Below are 26,744 nucleotides of genomic sequence, written 5' to 3' on the forward strand. Positions count from 1 at the left end.
TTGATGCTCCAGTCTCAGTCTAGTTTGCAGCAGTCCAGACTGACAGAGCTGACTCACAGACTGGACTCTGTGCAGCAGGCCTACCAGCTGCTGTTCTCCAACTACCTGCTGCCCTCAACCTCTACTGTCCTGATACCAACACTATACCAGCAACCTGCCCTCAACCTCTACTGTCCTGATACCAACACTATACCAGCAACCTGCCCTCAACCTCTACTGTCCTGATACCAACACTATACCAGCAACCTGCCCTCAACCTCTACTGTCCTGATACCAACACTATACCAGCAACCTGCCCTCAACCTCTACTGTCCTGATACCAACACTATACCAGCAACCTGTCCTCAACCTCTACTGTCCTGATACCAACACTATACCAGCAACCTGCCCTCAACCTCTACTGTCCTGATACCAACACTATACCAGCAACCTGCCCTCAACCTCTACTGTCCTGATACCAACACTATACCAGCAACCTGCCCTCAACCTCTACTGTCCTGATACCAACACTATACCAGCAACCTGTCCTCAACCGCTACTGTCCTGATACCAACACTATACCAGCAACCTGCCCTCAACCTCTACTGTCCTGATACCAACACTATACCAGCAACCTGTCCTCAACCTCTACTGTCCTGATACCAACACTATACCAGCAACCTGCCCTCAACCTCTACTGTCCTGATACCAACACTATACCAGCAACCTGTCCTCAACCTCTACTGTCCTGATACCAACACTACCAGCAAGAGTGGGTAAATACACTGACAATCTGACACTAGACATCTGCACTGTTTTTCACTGAATATTCTGTCAATAAAAGTAAATATAAATCTATCTTCAGTGCATGCATGAATATGTATATGAACAGTGAGGAAGATCCCTTCTAAGTGTGCTGGCACTACTAAAACTTCTATATTGTCACCAATACTACCAGCAAGGGTGGGTGCTCTGTTCCTGTCCGTCCGTCTGTCTGTCCGGCTTTGGCCCATGACTTGGTCAATAACGGGCCATAATAAGAAGCGAGTCATCGGCTGTTCTTTCTCTGCTCCGGTCTCTCGTTCGTAGTCGCCCCCTACGCAGCAGACGCGATACATCTTAGAGGAATCTGCGACGGGGCTCTCAAACGGAACCTCCATGCAGGTCAGCCAGTGCCCGTTGCTGGCTTCCCTACGCCCGTTCAGAGCCAGGAAGGCTCCGAAGAACGTGATGTTGTAGACGTAGCAGAAGACGATGGCGGTGCTCGTGTACAGACAGAAGTAGTGGACGGAGGGAAAGTCGGACGACAGGCCGATGTAGAAGCCCAGCACGTCGGTCAGGGTGGTGATGGTGATGGACATGGCAGCCTCTCGGTAGGTGTGAGCCATCCTGGTGGGCACCGGGTCTTTCACCTTGGTGTGCTGCCTGTTGGACACCATGATGAACATGTCGTCAATGCCGATTCCTGAAAAGGTGCAAAGAAAGGTAGTTCAGTCCTCCTAGTTTTATTTATTGAGACAGGTAGTAGGAAAGCTGGGAGGGAGATTGCATAGGGGAGACACAGGATATATATTACAGTGAATTTGATAATAAAATACTGTATTTGCCCTTCTTTTCATTTTTTTCCAAATACATTAATTACAGAACATTGGGAGACAGGAAATAGAGAGACATGTAAAACATGTAAGGAGCTACAGTAGCATCAAAATTAGGTCCTCTCTGGGATTATATGGGCAGTGCATCAATCAACTGGTTGTACCAAAAGACATCCTGTTAGCAGAGATTCCATAATGTACAATATAAAATAAAAGTGGCTGAGCCGCACAGTGTTAATTTTGACAGCAAATTTAGATTTAGTTAATTCCTTTTAGTTTTTAGTTATATTTTAGTCATCTGAAATGTTTTATTTTTTGTTGACTAAATATTATACAAAATCTACAGTTGATTTGGGCGACTAAAATGTATTTTGGCGGTGCCTTGATGGCAACGCGGTTGTGAGCTTGTAGATCAGCTATTTTTGGAGCTTGACACCCACACGCAGCCGAGCATATACTTAGTTCTACTGGATCTCTTCTCTACTAGTCCCTACCTAACATTTTGTCTAGTTTTGATTTGTTGACAAAATTGTGGATACTTGTCAAAATTGTCGACGAACATTTTTTGTCATAGTGACAGTGACAGTGTAAGGACTTTTAAGACCTTTTTAATCTAAACTAAATTAAATAAAAAAAAGTCCATTACTGCATCAAAAGTAATAAACAAACTATTCTATAAAACTGGTCAAACATTGGCCAAATTGTCAACATAATAACATGACTTACAAGCTCAACGCCTAGCAACGCGAGGCGTTGTGAGCTTGTAGGTCAGCTATTTTCACAATATTTATCTGTGAAACCGAGTCAAACTAAATGTAACGCCTCAACTCCTTCAATTCCAAGTGCTTGTCAGGGTGGGGGGTTATTTTGGGGGGTTCAAATATGGTTATTTTGGGGGTGTCCCAGTTCAAATATGGTTATTTTGGGGGTGTCCCCAGTTCAAATATGTTTATTTTGGGGGTGTCCCAGTTCACATATGGTTATTTTGAGGGTGTCCCCAGTTCAAATATGGTTATTTTGAGGGTGTCCCCAGTTCAAATATGTTTATTTTGGGGGTGTCCCAGTTCACATATGGTTATTTTTGGGTGGATCCCAGTTCAAATATGGTTATTTTGGGGGGTCGCGGCCTGAAACGGTTGAGAACCACAGCCATACACAATGTCTTACCAAGTATAAGGAAGGGGGTTTGTATCACGGTGATAACCAAGGGTACTCCTGCATACAACATCAAGCCGAGTGACGACAGCACGGCCAGGCCTGCAGACAGGACACCCATGGCAGCCACCCACACTTTGTTCCTCACGTTGTCCAGCCTAAGACAATCACACATCCTCATCGTTATCAGACAGTATCCATATCGTTGTTGTCGGGCAGAAACCTCTTATCTCCATATATATTTTTTTTCCCCGTAAATTAACGCCCTACTTGATCATACTACAGTGTCACACAAAAGCATCAAAAGTAGAAGATTCAGAAGCCATAGTCTTTATTGCATTTAAAATCCTCTTTGCAGACCGTGTATTGAACTGTACTTTCCTGTGCTTTTTTTTTGCAGACTGCTAATAAAGTATTCAATCAATATTCAATCAAACAAGCTCGAGCTTGAGCTTGTGGATCTGCTACTTTTGGCTTTTTGAATTAGAATCCTGAAAAGTAACAGTTTTAGACATATGAGGTTTCCACCCACAGAGACGATATAATATACGCATAATAGTTGCTGTTGGGCAGAAAGCATCTCCATACTGTATAGCAACTTTTTATGTATTCCCCCCCCCCTAAATGAATGCCCTATACTTCAACATACAGTTGACACAAACACATACAGTGTCACACAAAAGTCGGCAAAAATACAACGTGAGCTTCTGGATCTTGTCGTTTTAAAAAACAAGAAATTAAGTGAAAATGTCTGTGGGTTTCAATAATTATTGAACCAATGAAATGTTTTAACAAGAGCTTATGACTAAAATGGAAAGAAAAATGAACCAGTGTTCCAATGGATCTAATGGAGTTATTTAAAATAACTACATTAGATCCATTGGAACACTGGTTCATTTTTCTTTCCATTTTCAGAAATATGATCTGGAACATACAAGGTTTCCACCCGACAGCGTCGATACGTTGCCACCCCCAAAGTACATTTACTCAAGTACTGTACTTAAGTACACTTTTGAAGAATTTCGATACTTTTACTTCTACTCCACAACATCTCAGAGGCAAACATTGTACTTTTACTCCACTACAATTATTTGTAAACCTTAATTACTAGTTACTTTGTAGATTTGGATTATTATCACAAAACCTACATTAACCACTTCAGCCCTACAGTATATACATTTCAGCCATTTGAAAATAGCCGATCTACAAGCTCACAATGCGTCGCAATGCAACGTATTGTGAGCTTGTAGATCGGCTATTTTCAAAAGATTAAAAGATACATTTGAAAACTTGTGAAATGGGACATTCTGCATAAATGGTTACTTTCTACTTTCAGTACTTTAAGTACATTTTGATACCAATACTTTTGTACTTTTACTCAAGTAAATTTAGAATTCCGGACTTCTACTTGTAACCAGAGTATTTCTACATTGCAGTATTGATACACCCCACACACGCACACCCAGCACTGGACCTTACCTGAGACAGGAGAGCACAGAGAAGGAGACGGCCACAGCACTTGTGATCGACAACGATGGGATTCCGTCTGTGCCGTGTTTCTCCAACTCCTCTTGTCTTGACAGTGACGTATAGTGAGCCACCTGTGGTTGCAGTCAACATCTTAATATTCATTTTGTTATGCATACATATAGTGAAACTGGCACAGCAGAGATTTTGAAAGTTCAGATAAAAAGGAAAAAGCCTTTACTCTCATACTGTTTAGCCAAGTGGTTCTCAAACTACACTCTCAGAGTTACAGACCTGTAAAGCGTCCATTTGGAAACCCCTCAAGGAACCCTGGGGGTCCTTAATTGGACCCTACTTTGAGAACCACTGCCATAGCCTACTGTATATAATTGTATTTCCCCTTTTACAGACATACCTTGATGTTATTATTGTCTTCCTCTTTTGAAAACATCTCTTGGAATTCTTTCAACCATGCATCTGCACCCTCGTTGTTATCATCCAAGAAATACATGAGCTTCACCGCTTTAGCGAATTGCACTATGCCTTTGACATTTTCCTGAACACCGCCTATTGCCGAACCCAAGAATGTCTGTTTGGATTCCAACGTGTACAAAGGAAACGTAACGTCAATTTGCTCAATGTTGCTCGCATTGTAGTCGATCATTCTCAGGATGTCGTTCGGCACACACGCTCCATTGGTCTTCGCACACAAGTCCTTGAAGCTCAAGTGTCGGTGCCCCACAGCCACGGAGATGTCACTGACTTTAGCGTTGAGCTTTAGGATATCCTCTAGTGCTTCTTTTGTCAGTATGTTTGAGTCACCGGTGGACACCGCAATGACAGACGCGTAGTTGCCCTCCGTGTACAGCCTCTGGCTTGAAAACGAGGACTCGTCGTACGGAAAGTTCTCTTTGACAAATTCCCTCACTTTCTTAGAGGGTCCATGCCTTGGTGTGAATTGCCGTTCAATGTTATTGTCCTGCCTGTCTTTTAGAAAACAGAAGCCTCCTCCCAGAGCTGCAGAGACTATCACGGGTACGACGAAAAACCAGACGGGATGCGAGCCCACCGCCCGTCCGAGTTTCTCGAAAAGCAGAGAAAGGGGCTTCTCCACACAGTCCGTCCGTTTACATGCCATGATGAGGCTTTGGCCGGAACCTTGGTCTCTACGGTTGATGTCTCTTTGAAGACTGTAAAGAAAGTCAATGGGCACTTATGAGGCAATGCCACAAGATACAGCATATTGATTTCCTCAGAGACTGGCAGGAAGAGATTGGGTTTGAATAATTATGTTCCAGTACTGTATGAAGTTAGGGCGGGGACAGCACCTTTTAGTGGGAAAAGTAATGAGCTCAATTTTGCTTGCATTGATGTTGATAATTCCCAGTTGGGACAATGTGTGTCAAATGACATCATGGGTCACGTCAAGCAGACCTCCAAACAGAAGCCAAGCTGTTCCAGTAATGTACAACAAAAGAATTCCAACAAAGAAATTGTTACATTAAACCTTTAGGTTTGTTTCAAATCTAGGTTGCATCTTTTATGATTTTGGACTCCCCTGTGAGCATCTTGGCACTGACAGAGCAGGTAAACAGTATCTGGATGCCCTCTGTCCCTGATGGGTGGACAACAGTTTTTGTTCCCTGTTCCTTAGTATATAAGTCACGCAGGCATCATGATATAATCGTTGACCCGGAAGGATGCTGCCCTGCCCGTGCTCATTCAATGGCTTCGTGATATAATGTCTTGCCTTAAATTGGAGATGTTGCGATTCTCAATAGCCGGCTCAGAGAAAAAAAATCCATAAGACCTGGGGCCCGTTCATGACTTTTTACCACAACACTCAGGTTGCATAGTGTGGCGTATGCCTGTTGCGACTGCAGCACACAGCAAACCCAAAATGTATTTTTTTTTTGTATTATTTTTTTATATCTGCTTTTTTCCTATTCTATCTGCTCTGATTAATTTTCGTTTTTTTCTTTTATTTAAATTTTTCAGTAGTATGTACATTGTCTTTGTCTCTGTGATACGATATAAAAATGTATGTGCAGTATGCTTGCCCCTGGGCCTTGTACTAAAAAACTAATAAAAAGATCTTGAAAAGAAAAACATATAATTGTTGACCCCACCTTACTGGTGTAGTGCCTCTAGTGGGCAGAGAGAGAGGGAGAGAAAGAGAGAGAGAGACAGACAGACAGCAGTACACACCTTAGATTAATAGACTTTTGTCTTTGAAAGTTTTAAGCACTGGTCACTTTTCATGTAACTGCTGTAAAATGCTGTGATTAAGTGTGACTCTTCCCTACACCCTCATAAAAGGGACAAGGACTACAGAGATGTCCATACAGTATATGGGCATATCAGCAGTGGTGGAAAAAGTACTCAAATTATTTTACTTAAAAGTATCAATACCGCAATATAGACATACTCTGTTACAAGTAAAAGTCTGGAATTCAAAATGTACTTGAGTATTTATTTGAGTAAAAGTAAAGAGGTATTGATATCAAAATGTACTTAAAGTTGAAAGTACTAATTATGCAAAATGTTTAAACTTTTCAAATGCAAAAAAAAAAAAAAAATCGACAAAGTAGGCTAACTAGTAACTAAAGTTTTCAAATAATTGTAGGGGAGTAAAAGTAAAATATTTTCCTTTGAGATGGAGTAGTGCTTTGTAGTGGAGTAGAAGTAATAGTACTGAAAACTGGAAATACTCAAAATTATTGGGGAACAAAGGAGCCTAGATTCAAGGGATAAAGAGTTAGGAGCAGGTTTGGCAGCCAAAAAGTGAATTTAATACCAAAGGTACACAGACAGACACAGATTATGTTACCCTCTCATCCCCTTGACGTAGGCCTCTGGTGGTGAGTTTTGGGACGTTCCATGATCCACCAACATTGGCACAGGGGAGAGTGATCACTGGAACACTGGCATAAGTGTGAGAGAGAGATTACATATTCAAAAAAGGTTTATTCAGTTAAGTTGAGTCCCCCTCACATATATATATACAAATTACATCCTGCACATGATTCTACATTCATTCAAACTCCTAACTCTGACTGGGGAGGGAGTCTGGGAGATAGGTGGGTTGTTGATTCTAATGATCATTACATCCTGATTGTGAAAGAAAATATTTCTGAAGGTTGTTATGTATATGGACTATCAAAATCAGTTGGAAAATTAAAAAATATATAATTTGTGTCATAATAATTAAACGTAATGTTGATATGGCACACTGCAGTGGTGGAAAGTACATTTTGAGGTATTTTTACTTAACTGCAGTGTTGCCAGCTTTCTGTACTTTTACTTCTACTCCACTACATCTCAGAGGCAAATATTGTACTTTTACTTCACTAGAATTATTTGAAAACTTTAGTTACTTGTTACTTTGTAAATTTGAATTATTACAAAACATACGTTAACCACTCCAGCCCTAATTTAAATCTTGGCTATTTGAAAATAGCCGATCTACAAGCTTGCAAGGCGTCGCAACGCTTTGTGAGCTTGTAGATCTGCTATTTTCAAAAGGTTTTAATACATTTTATACATATGATACCATGTGAAACGGGACATTCTGCACAATGAGCACTTTCTACTTTTGGTACTTTAAGTACATCTTGATACCAATACTTGTGTACTTTTACTCAAGTAAATTTAGAATTCTGGAATTTTACTTGTAACAGAGTGTTTCTACATTGCAGTATTGATACTTTTACTTAAGTCCAAAATTGTAGTACTTTTTCCACCACCGGCACACTGACCACGCAGTCGGTTGCCGACTCCTGACCTATCCCCTAGTAGGTCTTCTCCTGCAGCAGGTGAGCTGCTCCACTAGGGTTTTACCACGGTTCTCCGTTTACTACTCACTATGGGATATCAGCGCCCTCAGGCGATGACACAGAGCAACACACACGCTCCCGACGCCAATACTGATTGGCTAAGGGTATGTCACGAGTCCGGAAGACCCGGGAGTATAAAGCTCCCTCGTGACGTAGGCTCTTCCTCTTTTCTCCACTCTGCATGCGAATGCGCAGAAATTCACACACAAGAAAGCAAGGAAATTTTCAACTATAACCCAATGCGGGAATAAGGATTATATCCCCACGGGAAAATCCTTGCAAATAAGTTTTCTCCCGAAACTTATTATTAAGTATTTATTTATTTACCTATCCTCTCAGTTTTCCTTAATTCTTGGTCTGTTCTGGAAAAGCCGGTTAGCTGAAAAAGCCGGTTAGCTGCTAACACCGGTTAGCAGCTACTAGCTCATTCATTCATTCAGTGGCTAGGCTAATACTAGCAGCTACTAGGCTACGCTACTGGCTAGGCTTTAGCCTGTTGTTTTCCCAGACCGAGGACCAAGATGGAACCACCGAGGAGTTGCGGGTTCGCGGAATGCGACCCCCTCATCGCCGCAGACGACCCCCACCGCGTCTTCATCCACTGCTTGGGGGTCGATCACGCGTTCTGCGCCAGGACCCACCCGGGTGAGACAGATGCGTGCCCTAACGGCACGAGGTTAACCGTTTCTCAACTTGACGCTCGGCTCGTCAGGGCTAGGACCCTGGTCGGCTGGACTAGACGAGATAACGGTGAGACCTCCACCGCCACCGGACCGGGGACCCCAGTCGGGCAGCACAAGCGGCCCCCCGGCTCATGGGACCCCCACCGGTGCCGATGCCAAGACTAGAGCGTCAAGCGTCCACGACGCTGACGCCACCTCCCGCCGCTGCTGCTGCGATGGGGGCTTGTCCCCACCGCAGCATGCTAGCAGCGGCCCTCCCTCCCCCCCTGCCAGCGAGGAGTCGATGGCTCTTCACGATGACGACATGGCGGAGGACGGGGAAGATTTCCTGGAGCTCCCGTCGTACCAGGACACCCAGGAGGTGTCCACGACGAGCCCCGGACGGGGAGAACCTCCCGCAGCCACCGAGGAAGAGATCCTCGAACCTGTGGCGGCTGGTTTTCAACGAATGGCTAGCCTCACTAAGCAACAGGTTGTTAGCAGCGCTGTTCTAGCTTAGCTTGCTAGGACAACACCAGCTCGTTAGCCTCTTCAGAGCCGGCGTCTGTACCACGAAGAACGAGGCTACAATCGGGTGCTTTGAGACACATAAAGGGTTTTCATAAGAGTATGTTGAACTGTTTATGCTGTTTCCGTGTTTATTCTGTTCCATTAAAATTACCCAAAATACACAAGCACACTTCCAGCCCCGGTCAGGAGGTCACGACGCTAGGGGTCCCTGGGGGTCCCCGGGCGTCGATGCCCTCCTCTATAAGCCCATTGTGCCTATCAGGCCTGCTTTCACAGCATGATAGACAATAATGGGATACTTCTCTGCCTGTTTTCAACAACTGTCGGGGTGCATCGATGCATAGGGATCACTAGGTGGTCCCCGTGTTGATAACCACCCCTTATAAGCCCAAAGCGCTTGGAAAGTCCCTTGGTGACTTTCCAAACGCTGCTGGGATGAATACTGTGCATGCTATAAACAAGACAAAGGTAATAAACCCATTGCTATTTATATACGCCAGTGTACATGGGTCACGCCAGAATTTTCCAATTCTACCATCCATCCGGCAGAGGGCGCCAGAGGCCCACTGTGGGAAGGAAGGTTTGCAAGATGGCGGCGCGGGTCGAAGGTCACCCCAATATTTACAACCTGCCAAGCACCGTGTCACGCCAGCCTCTGGAGGGCGACAGAGTGCTTCCTTCGGTGGAGGTGGCTCCGTCGCTTCCTTTAGCCAGGCCAAGAAGCCTAGACAAGATGGCGACGGACTTTGTAAACACCAAGGGAGCAGCGTGGAATGCTTCCGTACTCAGTCACGTGACCCCCACGCTTGCACGGGCCCTGTGGGTTAGGTTCCGACGTCACCTGTTTCCATGGAAACGGATGTCAACGTCTCTTCACTCATGGTGAGTTAACCGTGACTATTACTAGCTATGGTATGCTAGGTTGGCATAGCCTCCAGTCAGACTGCTGTTGTTTCACTTAGTGGCTGACTAGCCTCACTAACATCGACACAGTTAAAGAGCAGTGTTGTTTTGGTGCAGTGCTTAGACAGTCCCCTAAAACAACACGTGGTGGCCATAGCTCTCCTTCGTTCTTGGTTAGCCAAACAACTACAGGTAGCAGCTAAAGGCTAAAGGCGACCTGTAGCTAGGCTAGACTAGACCAGGCTAAGCTTACAGGCTAAGCTAGTTAGCCCTTTGTCTACACTACCACGATGGAGGCTCAGGTTCACTGGGTGCCTTGAGACAAACATAAAGGGTTTTCATAAGAGTATGTTAAACTGTTTATGTTGTTTTACACTGTCTTTGTGCTTTATTTTGTTGCATTAAAAATGTACTAAAATACACAAGCACATTATCCAGCCCCGGCCAGGAGGTCACGACGCTAGGGGTCCCAGGGGGTCCCTGGGCGTCGAAGGCCTCCTCTATGAGCCCATAGAGTCAGGCTGATGTTGTTTCACTTAGCGGCTGACTAGCCTCACTAACATCGACACAGTTAAAGAGCAGTGTTGTTTTGGTGCAGCGCTTAGCCAGTCCCCTAAAACAACACGTGGTGACCATAGCTCTCCTTCGTTCTTGGTTAGCCAAACAGCTACAGGTAGCAGCTAAAGGCTAAAAGCGACCTGTAGCTAGGCTAGACTAGACCAGGCTAAGCTTACAAACTAAGCTAGTTAGCCCTTTGTCTACACTACCACGATGGAGGCTCAGGTTCATTGAGTGCTTTGAGACACACATAAAGGGTTTTCATAAGAGTATGTTAAACTTTTTATGTTGTTTTACACTGTCTCTGTGCTTTATTTTGTTCCTTGAAAATGTCTTAAAATACACAAGCACGTAATCCAGCCCCGGTCAGGAGGTCACGACGCTAGGGGTCCCAGGGGGTCCCTGGGCGTCGATGGCCTCCTCTATGAGCCCTTTGTGCCTGACAGGCCTGTTTCACAGCATGGCAGACACTAACGGTCTCTAATGGACGCCACAGTACGAGTCCGCTGGACCGCGTGGCGACGTCATCGGTCCCCGTGGAAATGTGCACGTTGCCCACGGGACTGATAACAGCAGCGCCTCCTCCCGACTCACTCGCTCGGTGAGCAGCTTTTGGGAGGGTTGCAATCCGAATCTGTTTTATCCCAGTACATCAGCGTTGCACTGTGTTTTACTGGTTAAGCTCAGTACGGCAGTGACACACTGTGGTTGTACTGGCCAGGCTCCCCTGAACAACAACAACACATTGTGGTTGAACTGGTGTGTTTTCCACATGCCTTGTGTTACTTCCTAGGTCAGACGAGTGTGTCTATCTCAGGCGGAAGATAAAAGCAGCCATGACTCTAAGAGAGGAGTTTCTCTCTCTCTCTCTTGAGCATGAGCGTTACCAGAGAAATATCTACGAATCAGAACCGACTGGGTTTCTGTTCAAAGCTTTTTCTGGTGAGAAAAAGGGGGGGGGGGGCGTACGGCCCTTTCTGAATCTGAAGGGCCTCAACAAGTATCCATTTCTTTGTTGACGACCGTAAAAGCTGTTGCAAAACGGTACATCAGGGGCACTGATGGGCGGGCATCAACCTCTAGGTTGCTTGCCTCCACATTCCAGTCTGGCCTCCACACAGAGAATTCCTGCACTTCGGCTACAAAGGGGAGTGTACGAGTACACGGTTTTTCCCTTTGGTATGGGGACTTGCTGCGGCAGGGAGGGGGGACGCCCTCAGGACCTAGACCTATGGGTCTGGCCCGTGAGAGGGTGAATTTGAGCTCGTGTGGCCTTCCCCCTGACGTGATGGCTACCATCCAGGGCGCAAGGGCCGTGTCCACGAGGAATGCTTACGAGGTCAGATGGGGGTTGGAACAGTCACCAGTGGTGGTGGCTTTCCAGGCCTCGATGTGTAGCATTCTTACTTTCTGCAGAGAAGGCTAGATCGGGATTTATCCTTCTCAACAGTGAAGGTGTTTTGGGGCGGCCATTTCGCTTGCCACGAAGTTTCGATGGCAAGACGGTGGGCCAGCACCCCTTGGTGCGCCGGTTTTGTGCGGCGCCAGGAGAGCCAGGCCGGGTAACAGGCCACTGTTCCCAGCCTGGGATCTGACGGTTGTGCTGGAGGCACTATGCTGTCCATCGTTCGAGCCTTTTGAGTCTGTGGATCTGAGGATCTTTAGTCTCAAAACGGTCCTCTTGGTGGCCCTGTCTACGGCTAAACGGGTCAGTGACATGCATGCACTCTTGATGAGTCCGGAGTGCATGAAGTGTTTTAACAATGACAGGAGGGTTTTGCTTAAACCTAACCTGACGTTCGTTACCAGGACCGGGGTGGCCCCGGATCCGGGTGAGTTGGTAGCCTTCCATCCGCCTCCCTTCGTTTCGGCGGAGGATAGGCGGTTGCATTGTTCTGTCCAGTGAGAGTTGAAGCTCTATTGTCAGAAGACAGCGGCCAATCGCTCATCGACGTAGCTCCTTGTCTCTTTTGGGCCTTGGGGTTCAGAGGAAGGCGGTCAATAAGGCAACGTTTTCTAGATGGATCCGAGATGCCATTAGGTTGGCTTATGTGAGTAGTGGTGCCCCTGTCAGAGGGTCTGAGGGCTCACTCTACTAGAGGCATGGCTACATCCTGGGCTCTCTACAGGGGAGTTTCGATCCAGGAGATCTGTGCAGCCGCAAAATGGGTCGTCCCAATCGACTTTTGCGGTTTTCTACAGCCTGGACGTGGCGGCGTCATCCTTGGCGCGCGCGGTCCTAGGCGTAGCGGCTGCCTCCAGGCCAGTGGAGGGAAGGGAGTAGGCTTGGGGCTTTCTCCCTATTTCTCGACTTCCTCTGGGGTTTCCGTGGGACCAGCTGGGCTGGCTCCCAGGAGATGGGGCCCTGTTCCTCATATTGAGTTATGAGGCAGGCTTGTGTCTGCCTGTTAGTAAATAGGCGGACTCTGGAGTCTGTCAGGGCCTAGCTTGATTATCTATCCCGCATCCCAGCCCGGTGGGTTGGGGGCGCCCATGGGGCCATAGGTCACGTCCAGGGGGGACGTGACCTAGGAGCTGAGGGACGTGCGGGGTTGTCAGGGTTGTGTGGCTCATTACCTCAAGGGGGGTTTATGAATCCCATAGTGAGTAGTAAACGGAGAACCGTGGTAAAACTAGAGGTTACGAATGTAACCCCGGTTTTAGTAGGTTCGGAGTTTACTACTCACCAGACACCCCTTTCTGTGCGCATTTGGCATGCAGAGAGGAGAATGTTAAGAGGAAGAGCCTACGTCACGAGGGAGCTTTATACTCCCGGGTCTTCCGGACTCGTGACATACCCTTAGCCAATCAGTATTGGCGTCGGGAGCGTGTGTGTTGCTCTGTGTCATCGCCTGAGGGCGCTGATATCCCATAGTGAGTAGTAAACTCCGAACCTACTAAAACCGGGGTTACATTCGTAACCTCTAGTTCATGTGGTTATGGCTGCTTGTGAAAAGGGCTTATTCTCCTATCAGCATGTGTAAAAAGAGGGATGTTACCTGGGTTACATAAAGAACTGGCTCTCAAAATGGGGTCCGGAGACCTGGTGGGGACATAGCAAAATAGCGAAAATACTGGATCTACAAGCTCCATTGGAAGCTTGTAGATCCACTATTTTCGCTTGATGGTGGCTTAAAGTGGTAACTTTTGTTTGCCTATTTTTTCAGAAATTACCCATCTGTCTGAGTCTAATTATTTTGAGTCAGGTGTGGCTACACACCTGAACACAGGTTAAATCAGCCATCCCTATATCTTTAGTATGAAGAGAGCTATTTAGCTTAAACATTGTTGTAAGTATGTATGTAAGCTGTTTAATAACGTTTCAGGTGGGATACCAATTTCATCCAATCAGGAGAGATGACCCTATGACAGGCTCAACAGTTAGACAGACGACAGCCAGGTTTCAAGATCACATCATGAGTTCACTTTATTTATTAGTTTTTTAGAATATTTAATTATAAAGAGGTTTGTTCGAGAATTCCACCAAAGTTTTTAAACCTAAACAATGCTGTACACCAGTCATGGCTGTATGTATGTATGGATGTAAAAATGACCTTATCACTACTTACTGCTGGTAGATTTGCTGTGGTTTGTTGTGTCTCTTAGTTGAGTTGACTGAAATAACAAGTTGTTGACCTATATTTGAATCATTCTTACTGTTGTAGGTCTATTGATTCACATTATATTGACTATTGTTACACAGTAGAAAGTCTTTAAATAGTGTATTCATCTTAATTACTGGGGTCTCTCATGCTTTCTTATGATGTAGAATGCCTCCCACTATATGAATGAATAAGCTACAACAAACATTTAATAAATGATGAACATTTACATAGATAGATTATAAATACCTCGAAAAAGTTAGTGACACCCACAGCCACGAAACTAGAGGGAGCGTAAACAACAATCTGGTACCACCCACCCATAAAACAAACATGGGCAAATTCTCCTTCTATAGCACAGCCACCAAGGATTGGAATAGTCTAACCCCATCCCTCAAAAAATGCAGTTCGCTGGGCTCATTCAAAACAGCCCTAAAAACTCATCTTTCTGGAGGCCGAAAGAGGAGATAGTACCAGTTTCCCTGTAGACAGACGACCCCCCCCCCCTCCTCTTTTTTGTACATATTTTGTATTTCCTCATGCATTTTTTGTATATAATCGTTATTCTTCCATGCTTCACCCCCCCCCCTTTTTTTGTACATTTATTTTTTATTTTAATTTTTTTTTCATGCTCCTTTTTTTGGTACATAGTTGTATTTTTTCTGTATTATCTGTATTTTCATATTGATTTTTGAACTGTTTGGTTGCTACTATATATGTCTATGAAATTAATTCAAGGACCCCAACGGAAACAAGTCCGCAAGGACTTTTTTGGCCGGACCTTTTAGACAAAAGCATTATAAATGTAACTGTGTTGTTTTACATTCTTTTGCCTAATAAAAATTTCAATCAATCAATCAATCAAAGATAGAACCTACTGTAGATTGGCTTGTGGATGCCTACGATACCTAAATATGATTCAACAGTGACCTCTAGTGGTGGCATGTAAAACAGAAATAAATGACCTGTGTTGTTTTTCACAGTTTAACTGTGAAGGCGGTTTGATTGGTAGGTTCTCTGTGGCTTTTTATTTTTGTTCACAATTGTGCCATTATCAGTGGTGGAAAGTAACTAAGTACATGAACTCAAGTAATGTAATTAAGTACAATTGAGGTATTTATACTTTACTTGAGTATTTCCAATTTCCAATACTTTTACCCCACTACATCTCAGGGGTAAATATTGTACTTTTACTCCACTACAATTATTTGAAAACTTTAGTTACTAGTTAAACATACATAAACCACTTCAGCCCTATATACATTTCGGCCATTTGAAAATAGCCGATCTACAAGCTCACAATGCGTCGCGATGTGACGCATTGTTGTGAGCTTGTAGATCTGCTATTTTCAAAAGATTTTTATACATATGAAAACTTGAAATGGGACATTCTGCATTTACGAGTACTTTTACTTTTGGTACATTTTGATGCCAATACTTGTACACTTTTATTCAAGTACATTTTCAATTCCGGACTTTTACTTGTAACAGAGTATTTCTACATTGCAGTATTGATAGCCTACTTAAATAAAACATTTGAGTACTTTTTTCCACCACTGGCTATTATATCACTAATATCAGTTAAGTACATATTGTAGGGTTGTTTATTCACGTACCAAGGCTGTATGTTCTATGAAAAGTACTGTTTCTGTTTCCATCCATCATGATGGAACATACAAGAACAGACCAGTGATTGCACATTGCAGAATAATTCCCATTTTGGAATCAAACCTACAATATGGTTAATATGTTCATATCAATATTTTAATGTAGGGGTCTTCAACAGGGGGTCCGGGACCATCTTTCTGTGATAGGAACTTGTTTTTTTATACTAACCACTTGAACCTATAGCGTCCCTATTCTGAGGGGAACTACTTTTTAGCAGATCTAATAACCTCGTAGATCGGTGCCATAGGATGGTGTTCACTGCTCCTAGAAGTGGATGGGGAAATGCAGGGGACATATTTCACATATATACAGTGACAAAAAAACAGGACAATAGATGGAAAAAGTTGATATGAAAATATTTGAGAACCACTGACACAAAGAAGGAAATTCTTGGGGCAAAGGGCACAGTTATTTAAAAAAAGAAAATGTTTCTGCTGCAGTGTGTGTAGGCCGCAGTGGTGGAAAAAGTACTCAAATGTTTTACTTAAGTAAAAGTATCAATACTGCAATGTAGAAGTACTCTGTTACAAGTACAATCCCGAATTAAAAGTACTACAAAGTATTGGTATCAAAATGTACTTAAAGTACCAAAAGTAAAAGTACTAAAATGTTTGAAAATAGCAGATCTACTTGTAGATCGGCTGTTTTCAAATAGCCTATGTATAATATAGGGCTGAAGTGGTTAATGTATGTTTTATAATGTAATCATTTATATCTGCAAAGTAACTAGTAACTAAAGTTTTCAAATAATTGTAGTGGAGTATAAGTACAATATTTGCCTCTGAGATGTAGTGGAGTAGAGGTAAAAGTATAGACAATTGGAAATACTCCAGTAGGGTAAAAGTACCTTAAAAAATTGCACATAAGTACAGTACTTGAGTAAATGTACTTAGTTACTTTCCACCACTGGTAGGCAGACACCCCGACATTATTGGCTTGGCTTCAACAGAACAGATCAGTGTAAAGACAGCTCACTGCCACAGCCAAGGAGCGGAGCGAGCGCTGAGCGCTGCTGCAATCTCTAGTAAGAGTCCTCCTGACTCCTGGCTGCTCCAGGCATCCCATCCATGGCCTTGTGCTGTCAAGAGCTATTGAGCAGCCCCCAAAAGTTTCATTTCCCCTCCTGGCCTCCTCCAAACTTTTTTTTAAGTGCTGGAAGGCAAGAAGGCAACAGCTTGTTAGCAAGTCATCCGCCAGGAAGCTGGTGAAATTCTCACAGAGGGTGCACTGGGGTGGTGAAGACATCAGGTTCAAATCTTACTCTGTTATTTTTGTACTTTACCTTGTAAAGGACCTGAACGGGGTGAAACCTTTCAAAAATATTCCCATGGCTCTGCCATACATACATGGTTTATACAGCTAAGTAGCTTAAATTCTTAATACATATTGGCTATTACAGTGTAAAGTATGCCGTTTGTTAACATGAATAATGATTATTAACATATTAAAGCTGCACTAGGTAACCTACCTCTTCAACCCCAGATTTGAACCTGGTTTCCTGCGCCAGTGCTGATATTTTTACCATTGAGCTAATAGAGCCTGCCTGCTTGCTCAGGGGATAAATTGAATCTTGACCATCAGGTCAAAATTGGTGTCAGATCCTGTGTCTAGGTGAGACATGACCTTTGACACGATCTAAATGTCTCAATAGAAGAGCAGGGAGATCAATTGTATAAGTTATATTGTATTAACATACTCTACCATACAGATTGGACAATTACATTTTATCCATTAAAATAAGTTTAAAGTCATTTAGTCCCCACTCCTTTGGGGTATCAAGTGAAACAGCCTCTCTACCCACTCAGCTATGGCCACGTCATACATTTATACATTGGTTCCCAAACTGGGGGGTCCCCACATGATTTGGGGGGGTCCCCACATGATTAGCTTAATGTGCAACGTTGTCTTCTCACTCAGCAGTAAACAATGCTTGCAAAATGTGTAATCTCCGCACATTTCTACAAGCAACGCCTCCCATTGCGAGGTGTTGTGAGCTTGTACGGCTATTTTCACAATATTTATCTGTGGAACCGAGTCAAAATGGTATGCCTCAACTCCTATAATTCCAAGTGCTTGTCAGGGTGGGGGTTCAAATATGATTATTTTGGGGGGTCACGGCCTGAAAAGTTTGGGAACCCCTTGCATTAATATATACATTCAGTTGTGAGTTTTATAGATGGCTTTCCAAGATTCTCAAGTGGGCCTCTCTGTTACAGGAGGTACAGTAAGCAGCCACAGGCATCAATCACATCCAACATTTAGCCACGGTTGTTGTAATTATTTAGATAAAATGTACTGTCATCACCAATTAATATATGAATGAATATACTGTACATCTATTACCAATTAATATACCAATGCATATATACAGACTATCAACCTTATATTACCCAGGCCTTCTGGGTAATATATGTACAGTCTATTAAAAAAAGCAATGCATATATGACTGAACATAAAGTAACACTAGTTAGGAAAGAGGGTTTAATATGAAAGATAATGTTTAATCATCATCACCATAACATGAATTAGAAGAAACTGCAAAAACTATTTACAAGCTATATTTATAGACTGTTTGTTTAAACTGAATGAATAGACGTTCTTCGTTAATTAGACATTTAGCAACGAAAGATAAGGCAGGTGAGCTTTCATATGAGAGCTACCCTCTATAAAATTAACTACCGGGATTAACACCACTATATTAAAAGGTGTATGTCTTGTATGACTCTTACATACAGTATGTGACCAAATATTACATGTACATAAGATTCAGAAATGTTGCACATAAGTGGTAATTGGTAAGCTAACAATGGCTCTCAATGTCTGTTACCATGACAGTAAGTGGACAATAATTTTTTTAGTTAAAAGACAATACAGTTTAACATTTAAAAAATATTTTTGCTCTTCCAAACTGACATAGGCTGACTGTTCTGTACAGCATCTAAAAACTTCAATATTCTGAACCTTCATTCTACTCTCCTTTATTCCCCCTCACAAGTACTCCCTTTCACTTCCTGATGGCAGTGTTCCCAGTACCTTCAGACGTTTGTCCAGTGAGTCTTGATACAACTCCTCCAGCATTGAATAACGGCTGTGGCTCTCCTTCAATGTTTGTCTCAGTGTTGTCATCTCTCTGTTCTTCTCCCCCAGCTGTCTGTTAAACTCTCTCTGCATCTTTGTGTTTGAGATCATGATGTTCTGGATCTCAGGCAGGAGAACCTTCATCAGGTTTCTCTCTGCTTCCACTCTGGCCTCTGCTTCGTAGGTCTCTCTCATCTCCTCTATGTCCTGTGTGTGTCTCTCTTCCCTCTCTCTCCTCTCATTATCTCTCTTTGCTCTAAACCTATCGAGCTTTCTCTCCATCTCCTCTCTTCTCTCAGACTCCCTTCTCAGCTCTCCTTCCAGCTCTCTTTTCTTCTCTTCATCCCTCTCCTCCCTCATTTGTCTCTCTAGTTCACTCGTTCGATGGTCGATCTTCCTGATGTCTCCCTCGTGCTCTTGGATGGATCCCTCTATCTTCCTCAGAGAGTCCTTCAGCTCTTTCTCAAACCTCTCCCTCATCTCCTGCTCCTCCATGTGTCTCCTCTCCTCCAAGTCCCTCTGAATCTTTCTCTCCATCTCTCTGACCTGGGCCTCTGCCTCCTGGTATGTCTGAGTGCTGTAGAAGCTCTCTGTGTTTCGTGCCACCATGCTCTCTATCTTCTCCAGCAGCTGTGAAACCTGACCAGCATTGCTGCTGTCTGTAATGTTGAGGACGTGGCATCTGTTTCCACATTTCTCTACAAGCTGCTGATGTTCCTGACTGCCTGCTTGGAGAAACTCCTCAACATTCTGCTTCTTCACACTGTCAGCGTGGATAATGATGGCAATGCTGTGTTCCCAGCAGCTCTCTCCAAACGCCTCCTGCATCTTCTCCATCATCCCTCTCACCTCTCCTTCAGAGGCCTCTGCTGGTATGACCAGGAGGAAGGCATGGGGACCCGGGGCGGACAGACGTACACACAGCCCCACATCCTGCCTCGTGTCCTCCAGTGAGCGTCCAGAGAAGTCTGGAGTGTCCACCAGCACCAACCGTCTCCCACAGACGTCACCCTCTCTCCTCCTACTCCTCTGGCTCAGTTCAGAGGAGCTGGCCTCAGCACCAAACACCTTCCTGCCCAGGATGGTGTTTCCTACTGCGTTCCTCACAGCTACAGTCCTCCCCAGTAGCACCAGTCTCAGCTCAGACACAGAGAGAGACACTGGTGAGTCAATAATGTTGTCTGCTGCCACTGAAAGACAACACAATGGAAGAATATAGTGAAAATGCCACATCATAAGTGCTGTTCAGAGACTCTTTGCATGCATAGTGTGAAAGACTCATAATTGCTGTCCTGTTCTGGGACAAATTGGTCATCTTCAGACATGTTTGATAATCCTAACCCTTAATGTTTATCAAACTATAAATGAATCAGTCAAGTAATTTGTTAAGAAGCGGTTCCAATGTGTGTCAGAGGAAACACATGGTAGTCTACTCTACACCACCAGACCAACAGTGGGGGACTTGATAGCAACAGGGAACACAATGCACATTTGAGAATTGGTAATGACAACATTGGAAGAGAAAATGTGAACAAATAGCAAGAGAAAAAGACTGTAGACATATTCCACTGTCTCTCAACCCATTTAGGGTGGGAACCCCTATACCTTTCAAGATGGGAACCCTTTTTGGGGTTCTTGTTGTTCCTGTACAGTATATAGCATCATACATCTTGTGTAATTCTTGAACAAATATTTGAAGTTTTCCAGAAAGCTTAGGTGGTGTTTATGTTGGTTAGCTTAATGTTGGTTATATATTTTTCTTTATTCACTATGTTTAAACCTTGTGCACTAATTGCACTTAAATGTTTTGAGATTAGACTATTGCTAGACTATTTGTAAAAGCAGCATAGACTCACTATCTGGAGCTCGATCCTTACTGCGTCTCCTCTTCCTCACTGGTAGAGAGGAGTTTTCATCTGTGGTCTCTCCACCCACTGCAACACAACACAGACATCAATCAAACAGTCCAGTTTGATTAAATACCAAGGAGAGTGAAAGAGCTTTAGCCATGTTCTATAGCCACACAATCTGCACATATATATGCTCTGATCTGTGATGTCATGATGAGATGCTATGGTGTGGTTCTGACATCAAATGGAAAGACTTGCACTGTTTGACCATTCACAATTACCTTCTTTTCTTTTGTGTTATGCTTTACTGGTAATGTTCATGTGTTTTACACCCTTATTGACAGTCTTAAGGTCTGACTACACTTGCTATATGTGAGAGAGTCCATGGACAGCAGATGGTTGAGATTATACTACAATTTGGTGTCTGCAGACACACGTGCATTGAAGAGCAAGACTCAAGAGCAATACAGGCAACGCTCAATACTATAATACTCATAATCTAACAACCTTCTTCCAGAAAACTGAAGGATTTGTGAGAAGATGTTTACTGTACTTTTACTCTATCTTGTGACAGTTATTTCTGTGCATTCCTGTTATACTCTGACGGACAGAAATTCGAGAAGTCTTTTTTATTTACTTTTTTATTCTGCTTGGGTGTATTAGATATTACAAACCTGGCAACGAACGTCACGTCAATTTCAAGTCCTTTATCGTCACATAATATAATACAGCAGGTATAGTGATGAATATCCTTTCATTATCTCCTCAAACAGAGCATCTATTTTTATTTTCTCACACATTAGCAGTCAGTGGGCTTGTCCACACATAAAGTACACACAACCACACAATCTGAGACGCACAGACATGAGCTGGTGATGAAATTTACATCATTATGTAGATTACCTATTTCTTGTCTTAGAACAAGTATAAGCATAGAAAGTTAAGAGTTTCATTTATAACACATTTTAAAGGCAGGCTATGAAACTGAATGCATGACCAGAATGAATAGTGTAACATCATGAAGTTCAACAGAAATTGAAAGAGTAACATGGACTCACAGTCTGGAGGAAGATATCCCATACTGTGTGACCTCCTCAGTGGAAGAGTGGAGTCTGTGTTCTCTCCATCCTCTGCAACACAACATAAATAGTCAATGTATTGACAATAGTAAGAAAAAAAGAAAGGGGTTACTGGGCTATTAAATGACACTGGATGTATTTTACAGTACTTTTGCACTATTGATTACTAACTTTCTGGAGGAATGTTGATGCTCCATCTCCTGATTGGTAGCTTGGGGCCTGCTGTAGAGGTAAACCCACTCTCTATAAGACAAGACAACTATTTATCAACTTACTAATGTTGACGACACACATAAAGGAAATATATTTCAGATTACTGACCAGTCTTTTTGTCTGACTCAGTCCTCAGTTTCTCTAATTCAGTCTTCAGATCACAGATCTGCTGAGCTGCAATGACAGGTTGAAGATATAATTAATATATTAAATAGTATTCATTATATAACATTAATCAAGACAGATGAGGTCTATTTTTAACTATCCATTTCTCACCAAGCTGTTTGTTTTCAGTGATGACATCATCCCATTCCCTTTTCCTCGTCTTCAGCTCTTCAGCTTTCTGATTCAGTTGTTGGTCTTTTGTTGTCAGTAGTTTATTACTTTCATCCAATTCTTGGCCTTTTTTTGTCAGTAGTTTATTACTTTCATCCAATTCTTGGCCTTTTTTTGTCAGTAGTTTATTACTTTCATCCAATTCTTGGCCTTTTTCTGTTAGTAGTTTATTACTTTCATCCAATTCTTGGCCTTTTTTTGTCAGTAGTTTATTACTTTCATCCAATTCTTGGCCTTTTTTTGTCAGTAGTTTATTACTTTCATCCAATTCTTGGCCTTTTTCTGTCAGTAGTTTATTACTTTCATCCAATTCTTGGTCTTTTTTTGTCAGTAGTTTATTACTTTCATCCAATTCTTGGCCTTTTTTTGTCAGTAGTTTATTACTTTCATCAAATTCTTGGCCTTTTTTTGTCAGTAGTTTATTACTTTCATCCAATTCTTGGCCTTTTTTTGTCAGTAGTTTATTACTTTCATCCAATTCTTGGCCTTTTTTTGTCAGTAGTTTATTACTTTCATCCAATTCTTGGCCTTTTTCTGTCAGTAGTTTATTACTTTCATCCAATTCTTGGTCTTTTTTTGTCAGTAGTTTATTACTTTGATCCAATTCTTGGCCTTTTTTTGTCAGTAGTTTATTACTTTCATCCAATTCTTGGCCTTTTTCTGTCAGTAGTTTATTACTTTCATCCAATTCTTGGCCTTTTTCTGTCAGTAGTTTATTACTTTCATCCAATTCTTGGCCTTTTTCTGTCAGTAGTTTATTACTTTGATCCAATTCTTGGCCTTTTTCTGTCAGTAGTTTATTACTTTTCTCCAGTTCTGTCCGTAGGACCTGCAGATCTACAGAACATACGTTTAGATGAATCACAGACATTGTAACTTGTGTGTGTGTGTGTGTGCGCGTGTGTGCGTGTGTGTGTGTGTGTATTACTCTACTTATGAGGGCCAAACATCCCCACAAGTATAGTATAGTATGAGAAATAGACATTGTGAGGACCATTTTCCAGGAGAAATGGTTGTTTTATGGTTAGAAAAGATTTTTAGAGAAAAGGCTTACAATTAGGAAAAGATTATAGGTTGGGTTAAAGGTTAGGATTAGACATTTAGAGGTTAAGTTTAGGGGTTAAGATTTAAACTTAATCGCACGCCGGTGTTTTGCACTGAAAATATCAGATCTAAAAACTCTTAGTGTGTCTGTAGATCTGATATTTTCGGCTTTGCGGTTAAAAATCATTGTCCTAAAACCTTTATTGTCCTCACAAGTATAGTAATACAAACGTGTGTGTGTGTGTGTGTGTGTGTGTGTGTGTGTGTGTGTGTGTGTGTGTGTGTGTGTGTGTGTATAATTGTTTCATTGATAAATGTACAGTTTAATAAAGTTGAATGTATAGTTTTCGTTGAGTCTGTTGTTATCCTACTTACCAAACATATGAGCTGAATTCAGTCTTCTATTCTTCTGCTCTGCTGTCTCCTTGCTGAGATAAGCTTCAGCTTCAGCTCTAGCTTTAGTTACAGCTTTAACTACACAAAGAGAGTTCAACTGTGTTTTAATAACAACTCTTCATCATGTTATACTGACTGGATAATAAATACATTTAACATGAAATCAACTTCAGTCTTGAATACATGTACATGAAGAAAAGGCATGCAAGAATCTGAACACATCAGATAAAAACAGCCTTTGTATACCTATTGTAAATATTATATTATTATATAATAGTATTATATACATTATTATTATTCATTATTATTATGAATAATTATGTCACTCTCCTCCCATGGGTCCTAGGCTGAGAGTTCAAGATAATTCAACTAAATAAATCCAGAAGTTTCACAATGTTAATTTGTACATCTAATTGTAGGATGGGGAATGACTGATTTAAGCAGCCATACCTGCCTGAGTCAAACTAATTGGACTCAGAGCTAGGTGTCACTAAGGATAAATCAGTCATCTCCACAAACATTCAGAGAGAGACACGAAGTTATCATCTGCTCTCCCCTGTAACAGATGTTTAGTTTCCTTGTGGCTTTGTACCACAGTACAGTAAACACCAAAGGCAAAGCCAGCAGCATGTATCTCTGCGAAGGTATTCAAAATATTGGAAGGGGTCCTTGAGGCCAAAAAGCACTGTTTATTCACACTGGGTGAGTGGGTGCGATTCTTTTTTTCTTGCACAGACTTTAATTTTCTGTTAGATAACAACCGACTTCATAGAAGACTGTTGTGATATCTATCACGCCTGTGACCTTTGAACGCTCTCTTGCAGGACAATTTAACCAATCCAGATCCCTTTTGATTCACTCCTACTCTCTGACGATGACTTTGTCAACTTTGTATCAGCCTCAGGTCAGATACATTTCTTCATAACACTAATGTCACACCAGGTGTTTCAACCTATGAGAGATGTTTACATCTTCTATTAGAGGACAAATTATATCATACTATGATTTCTGAAGCAATGCATGAAATGAACTGCCCTTATTACAAGGCTAGATAATGAATTCCCCCTCTCCAGATTTATATCTCTCAATTCTCAAGGTTTTTTGATACACTGGTTGGTTGAATAACAATCAGAATCTATGTTATTAAAATGCAATCATACTCTATCTGAGTCAGTTATTCAGCTCATGAAAATAGTAGGCCTACAGTATGTCTCATCTAACTACCTGCCCATAACACCTACCTGGTTCCTTTGATCTAGATACAAATGTCTACTATTTCTGCAGACTAAAGACACTTTTTAGTGAACCCAATTTCAAAAGCAGAACTATAGACATTAGTACAATGCAGAGCGGGTCAGGTGGTTGGAAGGAAATTATATTGCTTTTAGAATTAAAGTCTTAGAAGTATAATAAATGCGTCTGTAGAAAACTGCATATATGTAGGAGATTAGAAGAGTAAAAAAAGGGAACCAATACATAAATCTAGAATAGAGGACCTTTGATTTACAGCTACAGCCTGGTCATATGATGTTTTGATCTCTCTCTCTCTCTCTCTCTCTCTTTCTCTCTCACTCTCTCTCACTCTCTCTCTCTCTCTCTCGCTCTCTCTCTAGGGAGTGTTTCACTGAAAATACAGGCAAACTAGTTTTGCCTCAAAGTTAATGTTAGTTCATAAAGATAGTAATGTTTTTTTGGCCTAAACGATCGTATACTCTTATTGTAATACTAACTAGTAATAACTAAAAAGCTTTAAATGGATATCAAAATGCCATAAAATTGCACAGCAGAATTCAGTGTGTTAGTTCCCAGTAAAAATAAACTCAACAAGATACTCCCAAATGCCTGGCCAACTCATTTTAGACAATAACCTTATAGAAACTTATCAGCACCCAAAATTAGGGAGGAAGACAGTCCAGATGCCTTCGACGGGAGGCATGGAAGCCAAGGTCACTGTCAAGCGTGAGACAGCGGGAAGCCTGATCACCTTCGTTGGACCAACAGCGATATTTATTGATAATGTTTTATTATAATCTACATTTGTTAATATAAGCTCTGATAGGGAAAGAGTCCGGCATTGCAGAATTTTCGCACTGTGTGCTGGACTTTCTATGTGGCAGGGAGAGAACTTTGCATCTTCAGAGCTCTGAACTGAATTGTTGGTATTGTATCATCTTTTTTTGATAATTCATTCTGATTATTTCATAGGTTCATAAATAATTGTAAACTTAGATTTAAGGGTAATAAAATAATTGGATTCAAACAATTGTAAATCACCTGTGTAGCGACTTTCATTCAAGGGTATTAACTCCACACTCCACAGAACCACTGAACCATGCACCTTGCTTATTTATGATTTATTAGACCTTAGTATTATGGTGTGAAGGTTCAGGTTTAAACCTTTCATGGTCAATGGTGTGGCAAGTGGGGCGTGGCAACAGACTTTTTGAATTGTCAGGAGGGACCAGGGAAGGGTTAGCCTCGGTCCCAGCCTCACTCATCTGCGAAGAGAAGAGCCTGGTCACGACCTAAAGCAGCGAGTGTCTAGGAAGTCCTCAGTGGACAGGATTTCCGTTTCCCCCGGAAACGATATTTTTTGACCAATCACAACACTCGTTTCATTCACGGAGAATGTTAACAGATTTGTAAAGCATCAACGTCATTTCCATGGGCAGTACCTCCGCCAAATTCAACCATTTCCGGTTGTCAACTTCCTAGACAACCAACATCCCAGGTCTTGCCCAGCGTGGGGAAGGGTGCATATCTGGTGCAGTGGTGAGAAGGGTTGGATTACG

At 42.4% G+C, this 26,744-nt stretch overlaps 2 protein-coding genes and 1 pseudogene across 3 annotated transcripts; all 3 read right to left on the minus strand.

Moving 5' to 3' along the window:
- Positions 1-913: 913 nt before the first annotated feature.
- On the minus strand, positions 914-5,379 carry LOC308095454 (patched domain-containing protein 3-like; annotated as a pseudogene). Its single transcript has 4 exons — positions 4,612-5,379; positions 4,209-4,339; positions 2,742-2,887; positions 914-1,444 (listed from the first exon to the last, which is right to left on the minus strand). The product of its transcript is annotated as a patched domain-containing protein 3-like (transcript).
- Positions 5,380-18,436: 13,057 nt separating this feature from the next.
- LOC308096061 (uncharacterized protein) lies at positions 18,437-22,014 on the minus strand. Its single transcript, XM_080443342.1, has 3 exons — positions 21,943-22,014; positions 20,891-20,968; positions 18,437-20,224 (listed from the first exon to the last, which is right to left on the minus strand). The coding sequence occupies exons 1-3, from the start codon at positions 21,962-21,964 to the stop codon at positions 18,945-18,947; spliced, it is 1,380 nt and encodes a 459-aa protein (XP_080299468.1). The 5' UTR covers positions 21,965-22,014; the 3' UTR covers positions 18,437-18,944.
- A 170-nt stretch (positions 22,015-22,184) lies between these two features.
- LOC308096067 (uncharacterized protein) lies at positions 22,185-24,723 on the minus strand. Its single transcript, XM_080443348.1, has 3 exons — positions 23,932-24,723; positions 22,453-23,349; positions 22,185-22,350 (listed from the first exon to the last, which is right to left on the minus strand). The coding sequence occupies exons 1-3, from the start codon at positions 23,936-23,938 to the stop codon at positions 22,277-22,279; spliced, it is 978 nt and encodes a 325-aa protein (XP_080299474.1). The 5' UTR covers positions 23,939-24,723; the 3' UTR covers positions 22,185-22,276.
- Between the last annotated feature and the right edge of the window lie 2,021 nt (positions 24,724-26,744).

Source organism: Gymnoscopelus braueri, assembly GCF_963280865.1.
Source record: "Gymnoscopelus braueri genome assembly, chromosome: 11".
NCBI lineage: Eukaryota > Metazoa > Chordata > Actinopteri > Myctophiformes > Myctophidae > Gymnoscopelus > Gymnoscopelus braueri.